At 49.2% G+C, this 21,148-nt stretch overlaps 1 protein-coding gene across 1 annotated transcript in view; it reads left to right on the top strand.

Annotated features, from left to right (window-relative positions):
- The window catches only part of SMARCA4 (SWI/SNF related BAF chromatin remodeling complex subunit ATPase 4), a 98,408-nt gene that overhangs the window by 59,429 nt on the left and 17,831 nt on the right, over positions 1 to 21,148 (top strand). Inside the window, exons 21-31 of the mRNA XM_081092083.1 lie at positions 815 to 928; positions 1,822 to 1,929; positions 3,042 to 3,128; positions 3,988 to 4,034; positions 5,107 to 5,273; positions 7,309 to 7,472; positions 9,742 to 9,969; positions 10,238 to 10,336; positions 10,593 to 10,670; positions 11,420 to 11,638; positions 15,942 to 16,195. Of these exons, the coding sequence (XP_080948209.1) occupies positions 815 to 928; positions 1,822 to 1,929; positions 3,042 to 3,128; positions 3,988 to 4,034; positions 5,107 to 5,273; positions 7,309 to 7,472; positions 9,742 to 9,969; positions 10,238 to 10,336; positions 10,593 to 10,670; positions 11,420 to 11,638; positions 15,942 to 16,195 (1,565 nt within the window). The remainder of the gene's footprint in view (positions 1 to 814; positions 929 to 1,821; positions 1,930 to 3,041; positions 3,129 to 3,987; positions 4,035 to 5,106; positions 5,274 to 7,308; positions 7,473 to 9,741; positions 9,970 to 10,237; positions 10,337 to 10,592; positions 10,671 to 11,419; positions 11,639 to 15,941; positions 16,196 to 21,148) is intronic.

Genomic DNA, 21,148 nt, shown 5'->3' with positions numbered 1-21,148 from the left:
AACCCACAACCTGGGCATGTGCCCTGACCAGGAATTGAACCTGCCACCCTTCGGTGTACAGGATGATGCTCCAACCCAGTCACACCTGCCATGGCTTATTTTTCACTTTTTAAAATTTTTTTAAAATTAACTTTTTATCAAGAGTAGCAGTCACCCTGGGAGAGCAGTATTTCTTTCCCTCCATCCCATCGCAGCTGAAATGAGAGTGGATATGGGGCTCTCAGTGGTAGAGCCCTCCATGAGAAGCATCTGGTTTACACCAAATACTTTATGAATGTGGCCCCCATCGTGCCACTTAGCTTTCATTTAGATGTGCTGGTGGAGAAACAGCACTGTATGCTGCTGTGTTTCTCTTTTTTTTTCCTTTTTTTTTTTTTTTAATATATTTTATTGATTCTTTACAGAGAGGAAGGGAGAGGGATAGAGAGTTAGAAACATCAATGATAGAGAAACATTGTCAGCTGCCTCCTGCACACTCCCCACTGGGTATGTGCCTGCAACCAAGGTACATGCCCTTGACCAGAATCGAACCTGGGACCCCTGAGTCCGCAGGCCGACGCTCTGTCCACTGAGCTAAACCGGTTAGGGCTATGTTTCTCTTTATAAGGCCTGTGGAATGTGGTGCCCTGGGGTCCTTGGTTCCACGTCCTGGCATTTCTAGGGAAGGGGTCAGATCCTCTCTGTTTTCCCTTTCTGTTTTGCCAAACCCCATAAAGCAGAAGGCAGTCTGTGAAGGCAGGGCAGGGCACAGGGTGACTCCAGATGTCCCCCCTTTGGAAGTAACGCTCAGTGTACATTTCTCGTGGCATGCCAGGTGGACTTAAACGAGGAGGAGACCATCCTCATCATTCGTCGCCTCCACAAAGTGCTACGGCCCTTCCTGCTCCGGCGGCTCAAGAAGGAGGTTGAAGCTCAGTTGCCTGAAAAGGTACCATGAGGATTTTAAGTAGAAGAAACCGCAGTGCAGGGCTTCCCTAGGGTGGGCCTGGCCAGGTGGCTTTCCTGTTGTCCCTGGCCTGTGGTCTCATGGTCCTGGCCTTGCCCTGTCATTCTGGAGTAAATCCATCCCAGGGATGGCTGCTCACCCCCTCTAGATCACTAAAGTGGAAGGCAGGACTGGTAGGTTAGAGTACAGAATCCCACCTGTTGTCACTGGGTCGGTCAGATGCTTGGGCAGGTCCTGCCCAACTATGTCACAAGCTCAGCTTGGAGACCATGGGCTCTCAGGGCTGCTCCCCAGTCTTGAAATGGCCCTGAATTCTTGCTCAGGGAACCAGTACCACAGTGGGCCCCCAGGGCTCCCTTTCCTTTCCCCCGGCAGGGCTGGGGTTCCTGGCCAGTTACCCCTCTAGTCATACTTGGAGAGGCCTTTGGGAGGTGGCCACATTTGTCCCCAACAGAGAGGCAGCCCATCTCTTTCCCTAGAGTTCCAGGGGCTGGCTCTTATTAGGCTGCTGTGAGCCACGTGCCCATCTCTCCACTGCCCAGGTAGCTGTGGAGCTATCACTGATCGAGCCTGAAGCTGGAATCAGTCTTTGTTCTTGCTGGAACCTTGAGCACTGAGAGTGGGAAAGAAAGGGAGAGAGCAGATGCCGTAGGGGCAAGAGCAGTCCAGGACTCCCCCTCCATGTTTCTCTGTCCTGGTACATCACTTCCCTCATGTCCCCAGCTGTTGGGGCCCTTTCACCATCACCCCTGTGTGCCTTGATCAGAGCACACATCCCAGGGCCCAGGATGCTGCCAAGAGATAGATGCACTCAGGTGGGGGGTTAGGCTCAGGACCCCTGGACCCCCACTGATGGCGCTGTGTGTCCCTTACAGGTGGAGTACGTCATCAAGTGCGACATGTCTGCTCTGCAGCGTGTGTTGTACCGGCACATGCAGGCCAAGGGGGTGTTGCTGACCGATGGCTCTGAGAAGGACAAGAAGGTTTGCCCAGGCCCCACTTCCCCACCTAAGTATCCAGGGCGGGTGGATTCGGGGCAGCCAGGTGTGTGGGGTTGAGCACACTGTAACCTGCAGGTCTCCCACCTCCTTGGAGCTTATTGTTGTGGTCTAGGCCCCATGAAGTGGTGATCCCGAGGGCATTGCAGAGCTATTGTTTAAGTCACGGCTGGTGTCGATGGGCTCAGTCAGTAAGGCTGTGGGCTCAGAGGCTCATGGACCGTTCTGGGGCACACTTAGGGCCCCAAGAGCCTCCCAAGTCAGATGTTGTCTGATGTCCTTTTTGTTTATGAAATGTTAGCCTCCATGGGTGTGACAGTGGCAGCACAGGGCCCAGCACTAATTCCTGCAGAATTAGAATGTTTGAGTGAGCCCCACCTTCCCATCTGGGAAAAAGCTGCCCCAACAGCCATGAACACTTAGCCCTTTCACCTTTTTAGCAAGTGACATTGGCCAGGCGGGTGGTGTTACAGTGGAGAGGAGTGGGAGCTGGGCTGGCTGCTGACTTCTGGGATTCCTCTGAGGTCCCAGTGCCCCCCTACCCCATCCTTTACCTGAACTGAAATTATCATCCCAGGTCTCTTGATTCCACACCCAGTACCTCAAGCTTAGCCCTACCTCCCCATTTCCTCCTCTAGATGTTTTGTTAGGGCCCTTTTGTACCTGAGCTATGGCAGCAGCGTGTTTACCGGTTTACTTCTGTCCCACGGCACCCACTTACTCCTGAATCCTTCCTTCACCCTGTAGCCAGCAATCTTCCTAAGTTATGACCCATCTGGCTGCAGCCCCCAGAGACTTGCCACAATGCCCAGAATGAGGCTGGCTTCAAAAAGCGTTTGTGATTCAGCCTTAGCTCTGTCACTCTTATTTCCCTTCCTTCCCACCTTCCATCCCTCCAGTGCGCAGGTAGCCTCTGCTCCCCCCAGAGCTGGTTTCAAGCCTCTGAGTTTCCACAGGAGCCAGTTCTTCACTCCTCATCTCTCTGCCACAAGCCATACCTGCCCCTAAAGCTTCTCCTTCCACGATCCTCTTTCCCCCACCCATCCCTCCCCATCCTGGGACAAGGCCTGACGTGGGACTCTTTTCTTCCTCTGCAGGGCAAAGGCGGCACCAAGACCCTGATGAACACCATCATGCAGCTGAGGAAGATCTGCAACCACCCGTACATGTTCCAGCACATCGAGGTGAGGCCCCCCTCTTCCCAGCCCCGGTGTTGCCCTGAGCACCCATCACCAGGGATAGCCGGCGCCACTGATCCCATAGGCAGAGCTAGATTGCTTCTCCTTGATAACTTAAAAAAAAAAATAGTTTATAATATTTTAAATAGACAATGCCTGTACATTTATCTCTGTTGATTTGCTGTTTGCAAGTGCTTATGGGAAAGAATCAAAACAGTATAGAAAAATGTGATAGAAATGGAAGTCCTTGAAAGCCCACCCTATGATAACCACAAATTATTAGGAAACTCCTCTCTGGGTCATTTTTCACCTTGTGGGGTCACACTGCCTCTGTTCATTGATGCACTAGCATTCCCCATTCAGTGACATGTGGGGCCATCCTGGGTCATTGCATCGACTCAGAGCAGCTTTCCTCTTCAGGAAGTCTCTGGGTCATACCATTTTGGGCCACGGTGCCCTTTAAGAATTTGGATTCTTGTTTCTGAAAAGCACACACATATATGTTTGTGTTTTGGCATAATGTTTCAGGGTTGTTGGAATACCCCAGATGCCCCTAGGATTCTGTTTCCGCAATCCCAGATGGTCTCCGGTGCACACTCTCCTTGTGTGCTCATTTTGGTGGTTGAGTGTTATATCATGACTACCTTTCCTTCATTGGAAAAACACGGGGAAGGGACATACATGGGTGGGATAGAAGAGCTGTAGTTGACGTCTGTGGCTTCAGAGCCACTGTGGGCAGGCACTGAGCACTGGTGTGAGGGGTCAGAGGCATGGTGCTGGGCAGCACTTTTCTGCCCGTCGCCCCACAACCCCACAACCCCCTCCCTCCTGTCCCCCCATTGAATTGTCTCTCATTCCATTGCAGGAGTCCTTTTCCGAGCACCTGGGATTTACTGGTGGCATCGTCCAAGGGTGAGAAGCTTCCCTGCTGTATGGGGTGGGCAGGCGGGCCATGTGGTGGTGTTTCTCACATGTTTTGTTGGTTCTGTTGCTATTGTTACATTGGTTTGGTTTCAAAGGCATTAAGTTCATGACAGAAAGTTTAGAAAAAGTAGACAAATTCAAAGAAGAAAATAAATCCTCCACACGAGAGTTGTCCACCATTAATCTCAAAAGGCAGAATTCCTAAGGTTGAACCTGGTTTCCAGGCCACCTCCCTTAAGGCTCTGTGAATGTTACCAGCTTTCTTTACCATTCTGAGCCTCAACTCTGCCTGCCAACAGGGAGATCCTCTATATGGTGTGCTGCCCACCTTGCCATGGGTGTGCTTTTCCCTGGCATTGTTTATAACGTTCAGCCCAGGCTTCATTAAGCGCTGGTGCTCTATGTGGAAGGTGCATCTAGATTTCACCATTGCCAGCAGCCTTGCTAACACCATCATTTCTCTGGGATACTAAGCCACTTTCAAGAGTAGAGGCATTACATCAAAAAGTAAAACATTCTTCTGAGTTGTCCTTTTTTATTCCGAAGTGCTTAATGGGCCCCCACAGATGTGGGTTTGAGTCCTGGGCCAGGCACTGCAGCAGCCCCAGCTGTCCCCAGCTTCAGTTTCCACACCTGTAAACCAGGGGTAGTAGATTGCAGTGACTGAGGAGCTGCAGTGACCATTGGCCCTGTGTGTGGCTCAGTGTGGGCACTCTCCAGTGTGAGCTATGGCTTCTGGTTCTTCAACAAAAAGGAGACGTTGCATAGTTACTAATAGAGTCTCTTCTCACAATTATCCAAGTTGGATGATGATTACATGCCACCCTTGACCAAGGATGGCCTGCGTGTGTTTTAGTTGGGTTGAAATGGCTTTGCTGAATCTTTATGGGGGTAGGGGATCTGCCTAGGAAGTCACTGGTGTGCCCTTACCCCTGATGACCCGCCCGTGTAGGCTGGCTCAGTTCAGCATGGAGACAGGACCGTGCCTCCTTCTTTGCCCACCTACTATGTGCCATTGTTAACATTGTGTGTATTCTCCCCTCCTCCCTCCACTCACCAGGCTGGACCTGTACCGAGCCTCAGGGAAATTCGAGCTCCTCGATAGAATTTTGCCTAAACTTCGTGCCACCAACCATAAAGTGCTACTCTTCTGTCAGATGACCTCCCTCATGACGATCATGGAAGATTATTTTGCGTATCGTGGCTTTAAATACCTCAGGCTCGATGGTGAGTCTGACCAAGAGAGACATTTGTTAAGGGGTCTCATTATCCACTGATGGCAGAGCTTCTGGCCAGTGTTCCCTCCCTTGCAAGGCAGGACGAGGTCCCAGCCTCTAGGTGTCCCAGCAGGAGTGAGTGCAGCAGCATGCTCAGTGACACAGGCTCTCAGGGCTACAGGGAGGTCTGTATTCTCCTGCTGTGGGCACAGCAGGTGATGCTGGAGGAGCTTTCCTGGGCTCTTGGTGCCTTTGTCCATGACATACTCTCCAAGTGCCCTTCTGCCTGCACAGTGTCCCCAACAGAAAGTTCCAGGGGCTGGCCCTCATTAGGCTGCTGTGAGCCACATGCCCATCTCCACTGCCCAGGCGTCAGTGCCACTGTCACTGATCAGGCCTGGAGCTGGAACCAGGCTTGTTCCTGCTCAAATCATGAGCACTGAGTGGGAAAGAGAGGAGGGAACTGGATGCTGCAGGGGGAAGAGTAGCAAGACCCTGGGAACTGCTTGGCTGTGACCCTGCACTCTCACAGGGAGGCCAGTGTTCCTGCCTTTACCCCACCACATGGGAGCCTGGGGCAGGAGTGGACTGAGTGAGATGCTGACAACATGCAGGACCTGTGATGTGACATGTCAGCTGGCCAGGGAGGTCCTAGAGGGAGTCCCCATCCTCTGTCAGATGGCAAGAATGAATGGTGTTCATGAGAAAAATGAACTTGAGTGCCATTGGGGTGAACATGGTTAAGATAGTTTCCTCATTCCCCGCACAACTCAGAATCTTTATCTAAGCCTATTGCCAAGTCCATCTCCATGGCCACATGCCCCAAACCTCTGTGTCGCTGTGCATCTTGTGGTTTCACAGACCACGGACTGGTGGTTGCTGGGATGATTATCGGCCCCAGAACCTGCCCTGAATCTTGCCTTCCTCAGCCCATTCTTGGACTTTTGCCCAGGGCAACCTTTAAAAACACAAATCTGATCATGGGTCTCACCTTACTCTTCTCTCTGTGCCTTGGCCTCTCCATCCTCTGGGAGGGCCCGTTCTTTTCTGTGTCACCATCCCAACCCTCCAAAGGACAGGCTGTACAGTATTTGAAAAGCGTGTTTTCACCCACCCCAGTGCCCGTCCACCTACCCTTTATCCCTCCTTTCTTCCATGACGAGTTATTTCCATAAGGATAAGGATTTTGTGGGTTAAGCATGATTCATCCCTAGTACTTCTTATGGACACTGCCAAGCAGATAGAAACCAGTAAAGAATGGAGGAAGGGGGCTCAGTGACACACTGTATACAAATGGAGCCTTCCACCATCAGAGTGGTAAGAGTAAGGGTGCAGGTCAGGCACCTGGGGAGGTGGCCCCTCCTCCTGGACCTGCCCCTGCCCCTCTTGAGGCCTCAGCCCCTCCTTAGATCTGTTGTAGCTGTGGGCACATCTGGAGGGCAGCAGGCCTTTGCACTGTTCATTGGGACCTGTAGGTGAGTGGCAGGAAGTGTTTAATTTTTGTTTCATCACCAAAAATGACTCCTGAATTTGCCAAGGTACCTCTGCTCTGAGCTGGCAGCCATAGCATTGTGAGTACTTACATGCCTCTCTGGTACTCATGATGCTGAGGATCTTGTCCTGGGCCAACACCTGAGAGTCCCTGTAACTCTTAGAAGCCTGTCCTGCCAAAGGGAAATGAGCTGCTGAAATAAGACACCTGTGTGCTTGCATGCAGGCAATTCTCTCTGAACTAAGAAATCTCATTGCAGTAGGTTTGAGGGCAGACTCTTGGCCTCTGGTCAGTTGCTGGGGAGCCCTTGTTGCCTGGGCTTCAGCCCCCACCTGGTCTAGTTCTTGCAGCATCCCTGTTTTATACGGAGGAGGCGCAGCCATCTTCATGGGGCTCATTCTTTCCTTCTGGGATGGGGAGAGTGGCTTTTAGTGGTGTCACATGGAGGTGCAGTCTCTGTTCTCCAAAGCACATGTTCCTCTGTGTTTCTCTTTGCTACTGCCTATCTCCCCCTCAGTCACCCCACTAACCCTGTTGGCCTTGTACCTGGCAGGAACCACAAAAGCGGAAGATCGGGGCATGCTGCTGAAAACCTTCAACGAGCCCGGCTCCGAGTATTTCATCTTCCTGCTCAGCACCCGGGCCGGGGGGCTCGGCCTGAACCTCCAGTCGGCTGACACTGTGATCATTTTTGACAGTGACTGGAACCCCCACCAGGTAAAAGCCCCTGGTGCCCTGGGTGGAGAAGCTTGAGGCTCAGGGAGACCCTGCTGAGCTACTAGCCGCCTTGAAATCTCCCAGGCCCCGGGAGCAGCACCTACAGTGCTTGAGGCTTTTGGAGAGAAGCCCAGATTATATTCATTCCCCTCTGTTTCTCAAACCAAAAATAGCTTTTTGTTCTGATATGACAAAAATTTATTGCATTGTTACATATATAAAAAGAAGCCTGGCCCTAGCTGGTCTGGCTCAGTGGATAGAGTGTCAGTCTGCGGATTGAAGGGTCCCAGGTTCGATTCCGGTCAAGGGGACATGCCTGGGTTGCGGCGTGCAGGGGGCAGCCAATCAGTGATTCTCTCTCATCATTGATGTTCCTATTTCTCTGTCCCTGTCCCTTCTCTGAAATCAGTTTAAAAAAAATTCTGGTATTAACACACATGTGGACAGAAAATGGAAAAGGCCCCACTCCTGTCAGCTGGCAGTAATCGTCGCTGTTTTATGATGGAAGTCCTAGGCTGTTTTCTTTTGTAAACAAAACCTGGGTCATCTTTTATGCACTTTGTGTTCTGCTGCTCTGTTTCTCACCTGTATACACTCCATGGGGACACGTGCCAGTAGGTGCAAGGATGTGATTTTAGAGATACAATAGTTTTAAAATATTTAACTTTTTCTTAACTTTAAAAATGGTAAATATCAGTAACTCCAAGTTAATGTGGAGTCAATTTTTCCCCTTCCCTACCCATCCTGCTCTTCTCTGAGTGTATGCCAGCATCTAATCTGTGTGTTCTGTTTTTCACAAAAATATAGCATTTTCCAGGACATGTCCCTTCCCTTTAGCTGCTGGGGTGTTTCATCTCTGTGTGAGCATTAATCAGCTGCTGGCCGTCCCAGCTTACAGTGGCTCTCGGACTTTTAACTCAAAGTCCAGTTATCAGACATCTGGGTTCTGGTGTTTGGCATGACCACTAGCCCCCTCAGCGAGCCCTATTATTGCTGTCTCAGAGCACCAGCCAGGTCAACCTTGAGAGGTGGGATTGCTTGGTTCATGGGTGTGTCCCCTTCATGATATAGTTGCTTCTGCCCAAGTGGCCTCCAGAAGGCTTCCAGGTTTCTTTCCCACTGATGGGATGTGAGTATACTCTCACCGCAGCCTGGTGGCACCCATTATCAGTGTGTAAATGATAGCCCATCTGATGGACGAATACCCTGGGTGTTTGCTAGCATCCCTTTCTACTGTCAGCTTGGGGAGTAGTTCCTGCCTGGACTTTGACAACTGGCCAGTTTCCCCAGAGGTGGTTGGGGTGTGCCTCTACTGTCAGCAAGCAGGCAGCCGGCAGAAGCTCCTGTGGAGCCCTGTCCTCCCTCTGTCACACTGGGCAGTATCAGAGGCCACTAAGCTCACTGCAGGGATTGGGAGCTGCCATCGAGTGCTGGCCCTGCCAGGAAGCATGCTGGCCAAGCCAGGGCGCCCAGCAGTGGAGAGAGGACACTCCTGTCTCCAAGCAGGTGTGACCTCTGTGTCTCCCATTAGGTACTAATTTTGAGCTCAGCCCCAAACAGCCCCAGCCCCCGGCACAATATTTCGTGGGATCCCTCCTGGTTCTGTGCTAGGGGTGATGATCGAAATTGGATTGGCAGTCATGGCTATCACTTTATTAGAGCTTGTTTCACACCAGGCACTGGACTGAGCACTCGATGCCCATTCGCTCCTCTCATGTACACAATAGCCAGGAGAGTGGCTTGTGTGAACAGAGTGAGACCTGAGGTTCAGAGAGGTTGAGCTCGGGCCTCTCTGTAAGGAAGTTGCACAGTAAGGAAGTACTAGGGTCCACAACCAAAGTAGGCACCGCCAACATGCTACCCAGCTTTGCCCCCATCCTGTTAATGGTACCGTGATACAGTCACGCTGAGCATAGGGCCCCCTGGGGTGGGCAGAAGGACCCATGCATTTGTGATAGGAGCTGCTTGGGATATAACCACCCAAGGGTTGTCCTCCCAAACTGTGCTATCTTCTTGAGTATTTCTCAAGTTTCACTAAGAAAGTGACACTTCTGCAGGAACTCAGGATGAAATCTTCCTGGCACAGGCTCCCGATCCTGTACCTGAACTCCAGGCCAGGCGGCTGCTGGTTGGGACTAGCAGAATGGCCAGGCAAGAGGCAGGCACAAAATAATCAAAAGGTCCCACCTCTCCCAATGGCTTTGCAAGGTCGACCTCCCCTTAAAACTCTAAAGTGCTTGCTCGGGACTGACCAGTGTTTCTTCCTCAGGACCTGCAAGCGCAGGACCGAGCCCACCGCATTGGGCAGCAAAATGAGGTGCGGGTGCTCCGCCTCTGCACAGTCAATAGTGTGGAGGAGAAGATTCTGGCTGCGGCCAAGTACAAGCTCAACGTCGATCAGAAGGTGATCCAGGCCGGCATGTTTGACCAGAAGTCCTCCAGCCATGAGAGGCGTGCCTTCCTGCAGGCCATCCTGGAGCATGAGGAGCAGGATGAGGTGAGGGCAGCACCAGCCCCAAACCCCTCCCCAGCGTGAGTGGTGAATGCATGAGTGGCTTTCATTTTTGTTTTTTTACCTTTTTTGCACTCTTTTTTTTTCTTTTTTCTTTTTTTGCATCCCTTTGGAGTAAAGGGAGTGTGGGCTGAAAGGAAAGAGGATGAGTACTTGCTTTTTCTTTGAAGTGGTTTTTTTTTTTTTCCTAAACTGCTGGTGAAAGACGCTGGATTGACAGCCCTGGAGACTGAAGTCCTCTATTTATCCACAGAGCAGACACTGCAGCACGGGCAGCGGCAGTGCCAGCTTCGCCCACACTGCCCCTCCGCCAGCGGGCGTCAACCCCGACTTGGAGGAGCCACCTCTAAAGGTGAGAGGGGTAGTTCAGTCTCCATGCCCATTCAATCCTCGGCTTCTCGGCTGAGATGGCCAGCAAGGGCCCTGATCCCACGGAGCGTGCGTGTGCGTGTGTGTGTGTGCCTCTCGCTGCTGTGTGGGTCGCCATCCACTGCAGCCGGACTGGGACCACCAGCTCATTTCCCATGGATGCCGCCGCTCGCCTCCGAGCCCGGCCACCGCCCATCCTGGCCTCTCCACCCTTGAACTAATCATGGGAAATCTTGTAGGAAGAAGATGAAGTGCCCGACGATGAAACTGTGAATCAGATGATTGCCCGGCACGAAGAGGAGTTTGATCTATTCATGGTAAGCTCCACAGGCGGCAGTTGAGGCGGCATTTCTGCCTCACACACCTTTAGGGAGCTCAGTTTCCACCCATTTGAAACTGGGAGCCTGGAGGGGTTCACATGCCCTGCCCTGATGACTTCAAACAGAGCAAAAACTCTCAGTGATGTTGGAGTCCCTGGGTGATAATGGAGCTAGGGGTGGCCCCACAATGCCTCTTAATTGACCCATCTTTCTTCCATGTCCTAAGAGTGTCAGAGGGGTAGTGGACACACACCTAGCCATCCTTCTCATTTGTGACCCTCAGTCCCCAAGTACCTGTGTTCTTGAATTTGTTGAGGCTCCCTTGAAGTTTGCTTTAAGGGGGTATTAATACTGTCTAAAGCCAAGGGTCTGGTGAACACCTTGGCCACCAATACCTCATGCTTCTGGATGAGAAGTATGGTATTAGTTTGGGCTCTTGGCCCCAGCAGGCTTTGTGCCTCCTGGCAAGACTATACTTTGAAGCTGTCACCCCATTTTGGCTCCCTTATGCAATTCGTCAGTCCTTTCCAGTTTTCTCTGTCCCTAAAGCAGAGCCCCTAGCCAGGGCCTGACGTAGGAGCGAGGCCACCTTGGCCTTAGCAATACCCAGAGCTGCTGTTTAACTACTGTTGGGGCATTGGTCTCCGAGGCAAAGAAGCAGCCCCTTATCAACATCCCTTGAATGTTCTCCTGGCTCTCCCTGTGCTGATGCCTCTCCTTGACCACACCCTCTCCTTGCTCCCCAGCGCATGGATCTGGACCGCAGGCGTGAGGAAGCCCGCAACCCCAAGCGGAAGCCACGCCTGATGGAGGAGGATGAGCTCCCCTCGTGGATCATCAAGGACGATGCGGAGGTGGAGCGGCTGACCTGCGAGGAAGAAGAGGAGAAGATGTTTGGCCGTGGTTCCCGCCACCGCAAGGAGGTGGACTACAGTGACTCACTGACGGAGAAGCAGTGGCTCAAGGTATATGCCAGAGATGGCCGGCGAGGAGCAGGGCTGGGGGAGGAGAGGCTCACACCACGATAGCTCGGCCTTTGTCCAAAACCTGAGCATGTTCCTTTCAGCCGTTCTTGGCTTTCATTCACGACAGCAACACTTCTAACATAGGGTCAGGTTTGCTCAATTCCTCCCGACCAGAGACAGGAAAGAGCACCAGTGCCATCCCCAAGCAGTTCAAAACTCATTGCGGTATGTAACTGGCCTCTTCCGTGTGAGGGTTCACCTCTTCATGAGGTCAGAGTAAAACATTGCCGATCTCAGCATGGTGCAGGTCTCCTGAGTGCCGGTCCATAGGAAACACAGCCAGAGATTAGTGAACATGCAGTTGCTCTGCCAGCTGCTCAGAAATGCTGATGGGGTGAGGTAGCCCCGCTTTGGACATATCACCCCAAAAGTACGTCACCTTAGGACCTGGACTCCTAGCCAGGCTGGGGAGGAAGGAGGAGGAAGCGAGCTGCTGATGAGACTGCAACCGCAGTTACTAATAGAGGTGATGTCAACACTCGTTTTCAGCAGGTAGCACCCGGCCCTGTAGCTGTAGTTGCAGAATGCTGAGTCAGGGCCCCAGCCCAGTGTCCACTGCATGGACACTGGGATTATAGTGATAAATCAGACCCCTCCCCATGTTTGGGGGCTCTGAGTGCAGAGGTAATGATTAAAAAATCCAACCTGGAAGTTGTTTCATAAAAATGTCCCTGAAGCAACTCTTCCCAGAAGGTTGGTGATGGCTTTTGCTGCACCCTGCTGAGTACCACATCCCAGAATGAGAGGTGCTGCCTCTGATTGTACACCTTAGGGTTCCCTTGGGTTAACTAGGACCCGGTCCCTGCCTATGAGCCCAGATAACCCCAGACTTGGAAACTCACCCACTGAGATATGCATGAGGGGCCGTTGAAACCAGGGAACCAGGCAAACCTTTGAGGGGTGGGTGTAGGGTCCTGTTTTCTGGCCCAGGACTCCAGGGCCAAGAAGAAAACTCCTGATGAGGGAACTTAGGCCCAGTTACAGATCTGTATCAGCTTCCATGGAGCATTACCACCCCCACATTTTTGAGACAGTGAGTGCCTTTTGCCATATGCTACTAATGTTTTATATACATTTTTTGAAGGTGTAATTTATATACTGAAAAATTTACCCATTTAAGATGTACAAGTCAATGGTTTTTACTATATTATCAGTCTTGAAATTGTCATCACAAACCAATTTTAGAACATCCTCATCATCCCAAAAAAGAAGCCCTTTCCTCTTTAGCTGTCTTCCTTCCCTTTATTCCCCCTTGCCCTTGACAGTCACCCTATTCTGGACATTACATAGAAATAGCATCATGTAACATGTGATCCTTTGATGTCTGGCTTCTCTCACGAGGCAAAAATATTTTCATGGTTTATCCATGATGTAGCACATATTCTTTCTTATCAAGGCTGAATTATGTTTCATTGTACGGATATACCACATTTTTATCCTTTCATCAGTTGATGGACACTTGGGTTGTTCCCACTTTTTGGCTATAGTGAATAATGCTGCCATGAACATTTGTGTACACGTTTTGTGAGGAAGTGTTTTGATTTCTCTCAAGTATATACTAGAAGTGGAATTGCTGGGTCTCAAATGGTAATTCTATGTTTAACCTTTTGAGGGACTGCCTGTTTTCCAAAGCAGCTGCACCATTTTACATTCACACCAGCAGGATATGAGGGAATTTCTCTGCATCCTTGTTAATACTTGTTATTATCTCTTTTTTATTTTAATCATTCCAGTGGTGTAAAGTGGTGTCTCTTTGTGGTTTTGAGTTCCATTTTTCTAGTGGCTAATGGCATTGAACATCTTCATGTGCTTATTAGCCATTTGTATATCTTTTTTATAAGTCTCTTATCAGATGTGTGATTTGCAAATATTTTCTCCTGATCTGTGGTTTATCTTCTTCATGGTTTCCTTTGGAGCACAAAAGTTTTTAGTTTTGATGAAGTCCAGTTTATTTTTCTCTTACTGCTTATCCTTTGGGATCTTGTCTGGGAATCTCTCACCAGATGCAAGGTCACAAAGATTTACCCCTATTTTTTTTTTCAAGTTTTAGAGTTTCAGCTTTTACATTTATGCCCATGATCCTCTAAGTTCATTTTGTATATAGCAATAATTTAGGGTCCAACTTCATTCTATTACCTATGGATATCCAGTGGTTCTAGTACCATTTGTTGAAAAGACTGTTCTTTCCCCATTGACATAGCTTTTTATATGTCATACTCAATAAAATTTACATTAATAATAAATATGTTTGCCCAAAACAGGCACTCTCCTCTCTTAGTGGATGTGTAATGGGCACTACTTTTTTGATAGGCACTCATCCCCTATGTGCCCAAATCCTTCAGAATGTTCCTGGCTGTTGCCTTGCAGGCCCAGGGACCAGAAACCCAGATATTAGATATTCCTAGGGCTGCCATAACAATTACCACATACTTGGTGGCTTAAGACAACAGCAATTTATTCTTTCACAGTCCCGGAGGGCTAGGGTTCTAAAACCCAGGTGTCAGCAGGACCCTGTTTTCTTCCGAAGGCTCTAGGGGAGAAGCCTTCTATGCCTCTTCCAGCTTGTGGTCGCCCTGGCATTCCTTGGCTTGTGGCCCCATCATTCCACTCTCTGCCTCCATCTTTACATGGCTTCCACCCTGTGCCTCTGTGTGGCCTTTCTGTCTCTCATAAGGTCACCCTCATTGGATTTTGGGCCCACCCTAACACAGGATGAACTCATCTTGCTTGATTCTTAAGTAATAACATCTGCAAAGATTTTATTTTCAAATAAAATAACATTCCGAGGTTCCATTTGGATATGAATTTTGGGGGACAGTATTTTTTGTTTTTTAATCTTCACCCAAAGGTATTTTTCCATTGATTTTGAGAGAGAGGGAGGGAGAGGGGCAGAAAGAGAGAAGCATCATTGTGAAAGAAACACATTGATTGGTTGCCTCCCACATCGCCCCAACCAGGGCCGGGATTAGACCTGTAACCCAGATATGTGTCCTTGACCGAAATTGAACTTGTGTCTCTGGTGCTTGGGCCGATGCTCCAGCCAGGGCGGGGACAGTATTTCACCTACCCCACTGGGCCTGCAGTGCATGCCCTCCCCTGTGCTGACCTTTCGGTCCCTCCTGCCCGCCACAAGCCCTCCGTACTGTCCTGTGGCCTGGCTGTCTTTTCCTCCCCCCACCCTTCAGTTCTCAGCTTCTGTGCCACCTCTTGTAGGAAGCTCCTGAACCTCCAAGCGGGACAGGTCTGCTCCACAGTCAGAGCACCACTCACCCTTCTTCCTGGCACTTGACCCACGTTTTGGGAAGTCTGTCTGACTAGTGTCCATCTGATTCTGTTCAGTGCTGTGTCCTCTGTGCTAGGCCCCCTGCCCATTTCATAGTCACAGCTGATAAATGAGAGACAAATGACCAGCACATCCCTTTGAGTCCAGCCCCCCTCCTTTTATGATTCCAAGCTTCCCTGGAAACCTAGCTTCCTTTCCCTTTGTTTTAAACATGCAAATTATTTATTCAGAATGTATAAATCGGGATCATTTTAAAATTACCATTGTACTCGTTGATGTCCTTCAGTTCAGCAGCTTCACTTCTGTAGTCTGTACAGAAAAGACAGATGTCAGTCATGCCATTATGTGGAGTAGTCACACTTCCCCCAGATAGTGGAAATAACCCAAATGCCCATGAACAATTACGGCCCTTTTTGCAATAAAATACTTAACAGGCATTAAAAATTATGTTGCAGAAAAGCGACAGGAAATGCATCCAGGATATAGTAAGCAAAAACATGAGTCATGGTATGGTATGTGGATACAGTTCCATGCTATCTCTGTTGTGCACATGTACGTGGGAAGGGCAAGGAGATCTTGGAGCTGGATGGTGGTGGTGGCTGCACACAATGTGAATGTACCTAATGCCACTGAGCTGCGCACTAAAAACCTGTTTCACCCCAAATTTTAAAAAAAGATGCAGCGGGTCCAGAGAAATGTTAACAGTGTCACCTCTGGGTGGAGGGATACAGGAGTCCATTACACGGGAGTGAAGATACGACTCTTTATTTTTAAAGTACAACCCTCTATTTGTGAAGGACAGGCGTGGGCGGGGTGTGCTCTGGCCTTTCTTGGCCTTTTGGAGCCTTTGAGAGCCCTGGTGTGTGTCCTGCCCCAGCCAGAACCCACGGGTTTGCGCCGCGGCCTCTGCTTGTCAACCTCGGTGCTGGCTGTCCTATTTTACCACTATTGACCCTGAAGGCCATCGAGGAGGGCACGCTGGAGGAGATCGAAGAGGAGGTTCGGCAGAAGAAATCATCGCGAAAACGCAAGCGGGACAGCGACGCCGGCTCCTCCACCCCGACCACCAGCACCCGTAGCCGCGACAAGGACGAGGAGAGCAAGAAGCAAAAAAAGCGCGGGCGGCCACCTGCTGAGAAGCTCTCCCCCAACCCGCCCAACCTCACCAAAAAGATGAAAAAGATCGTGGATGCTGTCATCAAGTATAAGGACAGGTAAGCTGAGGAATGGGGTAGGTGGGTGGATTCTGCAGGTCCTCAGGTGCCTTTCCTGGCCTCCCATGTGCCTGTGAGACCATTCCACAGTCATTGGTAAAACAAGGAAGCAGACAGGTGGTGTCAGCAGGGGGAGAGGGAAGTAAGCATGGTGGGGAGGCCAAGAAGCCCTGATGAAAGGAGGTCTGGGGGTGAGTCTCCAGCAGAGGCAACAGCAGGTGGAGAGGCCCCAGGAAGATGAGGTGTGGCTGGTGAGATTGAGGTTAGTGATGAGGCGAGGTGGAAGGAGAGGAGTTCGGTGCTGTGATGGGTGCCAATCTCATGGCCGGCACTCATGACTATGGTGGAAGCCAGAGTTGCTGGAGCAGAAATGGTTTCTGTTCCTTCTGTAGACTACCCCCATCCTCACTGCCCTGTCCCCATACTTGCATGACAAGCCCGGTTTTCATGCTGGGTCATTGGAGATCCGCCATGTGTTGGCTGACTGCTCTAGGCACTGAGAGCTCTGCCCTCACAGGCACCAAATACAAGAGAGTATGTGTTTTCAGCTTCAGTGGATCTGTTTGTGGAGCACAAGTACCATTTAAATAATAATAAGAAAATAATGGTTCTACTGCAGCCCTCCAAGGAGAATGTGCACATTCTGCCAGTGCAGGGTGGGCATGCGGAGCTGCAGAAGGTGGCCAGGGGTACACGGCCTGCAGCTTGCCCAGAACTCTGTTTGTGCTCCCGCTTTCCAGTGTCTTATTCCACTTCCTGGTACATACCAGCCCAAATGACTCTCTCCATAACCAGGGTTGTACAGCTCGATTTTATAGTAATACTTTGCAGGTAGTTGTGAAGCAAAGTAAGGGAGAATTTTAATCTGTAGCAGTGGAAAATGTCAAGGTGTGAGCCATTAGCACATCATTTAGAGAGATTCTTACCAAGCATGACATTTTGGGGGTGGTGATGACTGGTATCCAAATAAAAAATACGAATTGACCTTTAAAAAGAATCTTACTCTCTGGCCGGTTTTCTCAGTGGTTAGAGCATTAGCATGGAACAGTCCTGGGTTCCATTCCTGGTCAAGGGCACATATCTGGGCTGCAGGTTTGATTACCAGCCCCAGTTGGGGTGCATGTGGGAAGCAACCAATTGATGTGTCTCTCTCACTTCGGTTTCTCTTTCTCTCCCTCTTCCCCCCCCCCCCCCCAAAAAAAACACCAATGAAAAAATACCAAGTGAGGATTAACAACAAAAAATACCTTATCATAGCCCTGGCTGGTGTGGCTCATTCGAGTGTCGCCCCATGCACAGAAAGGTCGCCGGTTGGATTCCCGATCAGGGCACATACCAGGTTGCAGGTTCGGTCCCCAGTTGGGGTGCCTACAGGAGGCAGCCGATTGATGTTTCTCTCTCATATCAATGTTTCTCTATTTTCCTCTTCCTCCTCTTTAAAAATCAATAAAAACTTTTTTAAAAAAAAGAATCTTATCAAAGAGGAACAAATGATGAACTAAAAGGCATATTTGAGTTCATCTGCTCAACCTAAAAATGTAATTAGTGTCAATATTGAGAAGAAAATATTGATGCTAATTTGCTAACTTGACCTTTGAGAGAAACTCCACAAAGAAAAATGTAAAAGGTGAAATATGGAATGTGTAAAAACCCAATGAAAACAGTAGACTCCACCCTGCCCAGTGATTCAGTTGATTGGAACATCATCCTGTGCACCAAAAGGTTGTAGATTGGACTTCTGGTCAGGGCACCTGCCTAGGTTGCGGGCTCAATCCCCAGTTAGGGTGCATGCAGGAGGCAGCCAATCAATGACAAAGGGCATACCCTAGGGTGAGGATTAAAAAGATTCTCTCTAAAAAAAAACAGTAGAGCCCATGTTTTTTCCTTAATGATGTTCTTGTGTGGGAAACTTAAAATTACCAAAATGAAGAAGACCCTTGAAGGTCAGTGGGGCAAGGATGGACTTTATGGAAAGTCATGCTGGTCTTTTGGATATCCGTGCGGAGAAGAACCTTGACGCTGCCTCACATTATATACATATATTAGTTTAAAATGGATAATAGATATAAATGTGAAGGGTACAGTTCTAGAAGAAGGCATGGGAGAAACTCTTCGTGGCCTTGAAGTAGGCAGACTTCCTCAACAGAACACAGATGCCACCACCCATAAAAGACTTCACTAACAGTAAGAACAACTGTTCATCAAAAGACACACTGCCCAGCTGGTATGGCTCAGTGGTTGAGTATTGACCCATGAACCAAGAGGTTGCTGGTTTGATAGCTGGTCAGAGCACATGCCCGGGGTTTCAGGCTCGATCCCCAGTTGGGGGCGTGCTGGAGGCAGCTGAGGATGATGTTTCTCTCATTAATGTTTCTATCTCTATCCCTCTTCCTCTCTCTCTAAATATCAATAAAAACATATTTTTTTAAAAAAATAAAACACTCACGATAGTGAAAACTGCCACAGATTTGGGAAAGAAACCCAATTTTAAACTGGGCAAAAGGCATGAACAGACTTCTGGAAGAAGGTGTCCCCATGAGCAGTCAGCATATGAAAAGGTGATGGGGATCATTGCGTCAACAACATCAAATGAGTGTGAGATGCCTGAACAGAATGGCTACAGTTCCTTTGAGTGTATGAAGCAGTTGTACCTCACACTACTCAAGATGATATAAAGTTCAACATAAAGATGAACTTTCTGACCCAGCAACTCCAACCCTGATTATAAGCCCAGGAGAGCTGAGTGCATGTCCACCAAAGACTTGTACAAGCACATCCACAGCGGCTATGATAGTAACTGCCCCCAATGAAGTAGCCCAAATAGTGTCCACCTCCAGGAGAATGTGTCGATGGCCCAATTGTACAGCAGAATTCTAACAGCCACAAAACCAGAAATACCACTGCTCCTTCAATGAATCTTACGTTCTGTTGAGTGAAAGAAGCCAGAAACTAATGAGTACCTACTGTGTGCTTCATGAAGTTCAGAAGCTGATCCACCATGATGGGCATTGAATAGCGGTTACCTCAAGGTGGGGAATTGGCAGGGAAAGGCCATGAGGGAGCTTTCTGGGGTATTGGGAGTATTTGTCAGTCTGAGTGTATATGTGAAAATGTTCATAAAGGTATATACTTAAGATGTGTGCAGTGTCCTGTATAAGGTTATACCTCAATTTAAAAAGAAACACTTGGAGCCCAGCTGGCGTGGTTTAGTGGTTGAGGGTCGACCTATGAACCAGGAAGTCACGGTTCACTTCCTGGTCAGGGCACATGCCCAGGTTGCGGGCTCGATCCCCAGTGTGGGGCGTGGAGGAGACAGCCAATCAGTGATTCTTTCATCATTGATGTTTCTATCTCTCTCCCTCTCCCTTCCTCTCTGAGATCAATAAAAATATATTTTAAAAAAGAAAGAAAGAAAGCCGAAACCGGTTTGGTTCAGTAGATAGAGCGTCGGCCTGCGGACTGAAGGGTCCCAGGTTCGATTCCGGTCAAGGGCATGTACCTGGGTTGCGGGCACATCCCCAGTGGGAGATGTGCAGGAGGCAGCTGATCGATGTTTCTCTCTCATCGATGTTTCTGACTCTCTAACTCTCTCCCTTCCTCTCTGTAAAAAATCAATAAAATATATTTAAAAAAAAAAAAAAGAAAGAAAGAAACACTTGGAAATGGCAGCCTGAATTTGTTAATGGGGCGTTAGATATTTTCAAACCAAAACATGTCAAATATCAGTGTACTTTCTTAGTCATCCTACAACTCACTGAAAAACCTTTCTCAGTCTCATATTTAGCTATATATCATGCGCCAAAAAATGGCGCATTTCCACAACAAATAGTTGTTCTCCCACCCTGTGTAAGGTTGGATGAGAAATCAGCCAATAAATGAAAACTAGCTTTTAGGGTTCAGTGACCCCTTGTAAAGAGTGTTCTGTTGCAGAATGCTGAGATCCTGGTAGGGATTCTGAGATCCAGTTTGATGCTCCCAGCTGATGTCAGACCCATGTGGCAGGACACCTTATCAGAGGGTATGGTGGTTTACATTTAATCTCACATCCCACTGGTATGCATAGTGTCACAGAACTTGGAGTTCTCCATTAGACAAGAAAGAACTATAAAGGAGTTACAAGGGGGACTGCAAATGTGACCATTAAAGGAGGCTACCATGCCCTGGCCTTGGGAAGCATTTGGTTCAAATTTGGAGCACAGCCGTCCACTTGCTGGTTTGCTGGTGGTCATACGGGAAGAGATCAAGTGTGCACATAAACTCAGGAAAACAGGCGGTTTTCTTGGTTGAAAAGTTACCTCATTTGGCAGATACTTTCAAAGACATTTGGGTACAAAGTTTACCTACTTAATGGATAATATTTCTGATGATAATATTTCTTAAAAAACTGAATTTGAAACCATGGGGAAAACAACAGCGTGGTTCACCCTGTTGAGGGGTTAAGTGACAATCCATAGACCACCCTCACTTCTGACACCTCTGCAGAGTTCAGGGGTCCCCAAGACCACCCTCAGGCTTGAGGATTCTCTAGAAAAATCTCAGAGCTCTCTGAAAGGTGTTATACTCGTGATTATAGTTTATTAATTACAGCAAACGCATACAGATTAAAACCAGCTAAAGGAAGAGGTACATGGAGCAGCATCCGGGAGAGCTCCGTGCCTTGAGCTTCCTCGCCCCACGGAGTCCCAGACAGCACTGGCAACATCATGAAACAACAGGCACGGCATTGCCAGCTGGGAATCCTGTGTCTGGGGTTTTTATTGGAATTTAGTCACACTGACACGACTGACTGCCCATGTGGCAGACATCTCCAGCCCTCAGTAGGTCGAGCCGATACCATATGACCAGTGCCCCCCTGCCCTAAATCACATTCTCAGACTATCTGGGCCCAATGTGCCCATCAGGCAGGACACTCCAGGGGGGTTGAGAGATGGTCTCCCTGGAGCCAAGGGCGAA

The sequence above is a fragment of the Myotis nattereri genome (assembly GCF_964212035.1).
Source record: "Myotis nattereri genome assembly, chromosome: 5".
Classification (NCBI taxonomy): Eukaryota; Metazoa; Chordata; class Mammalia; order Chiroptera; family Vespertilionidae; genus Myotis; species Myotis nattereri.
Note: the sequence above shows the minus strand (reverse complement) of the source record. Positions and strands in the feature narration are given on the sequence as shown.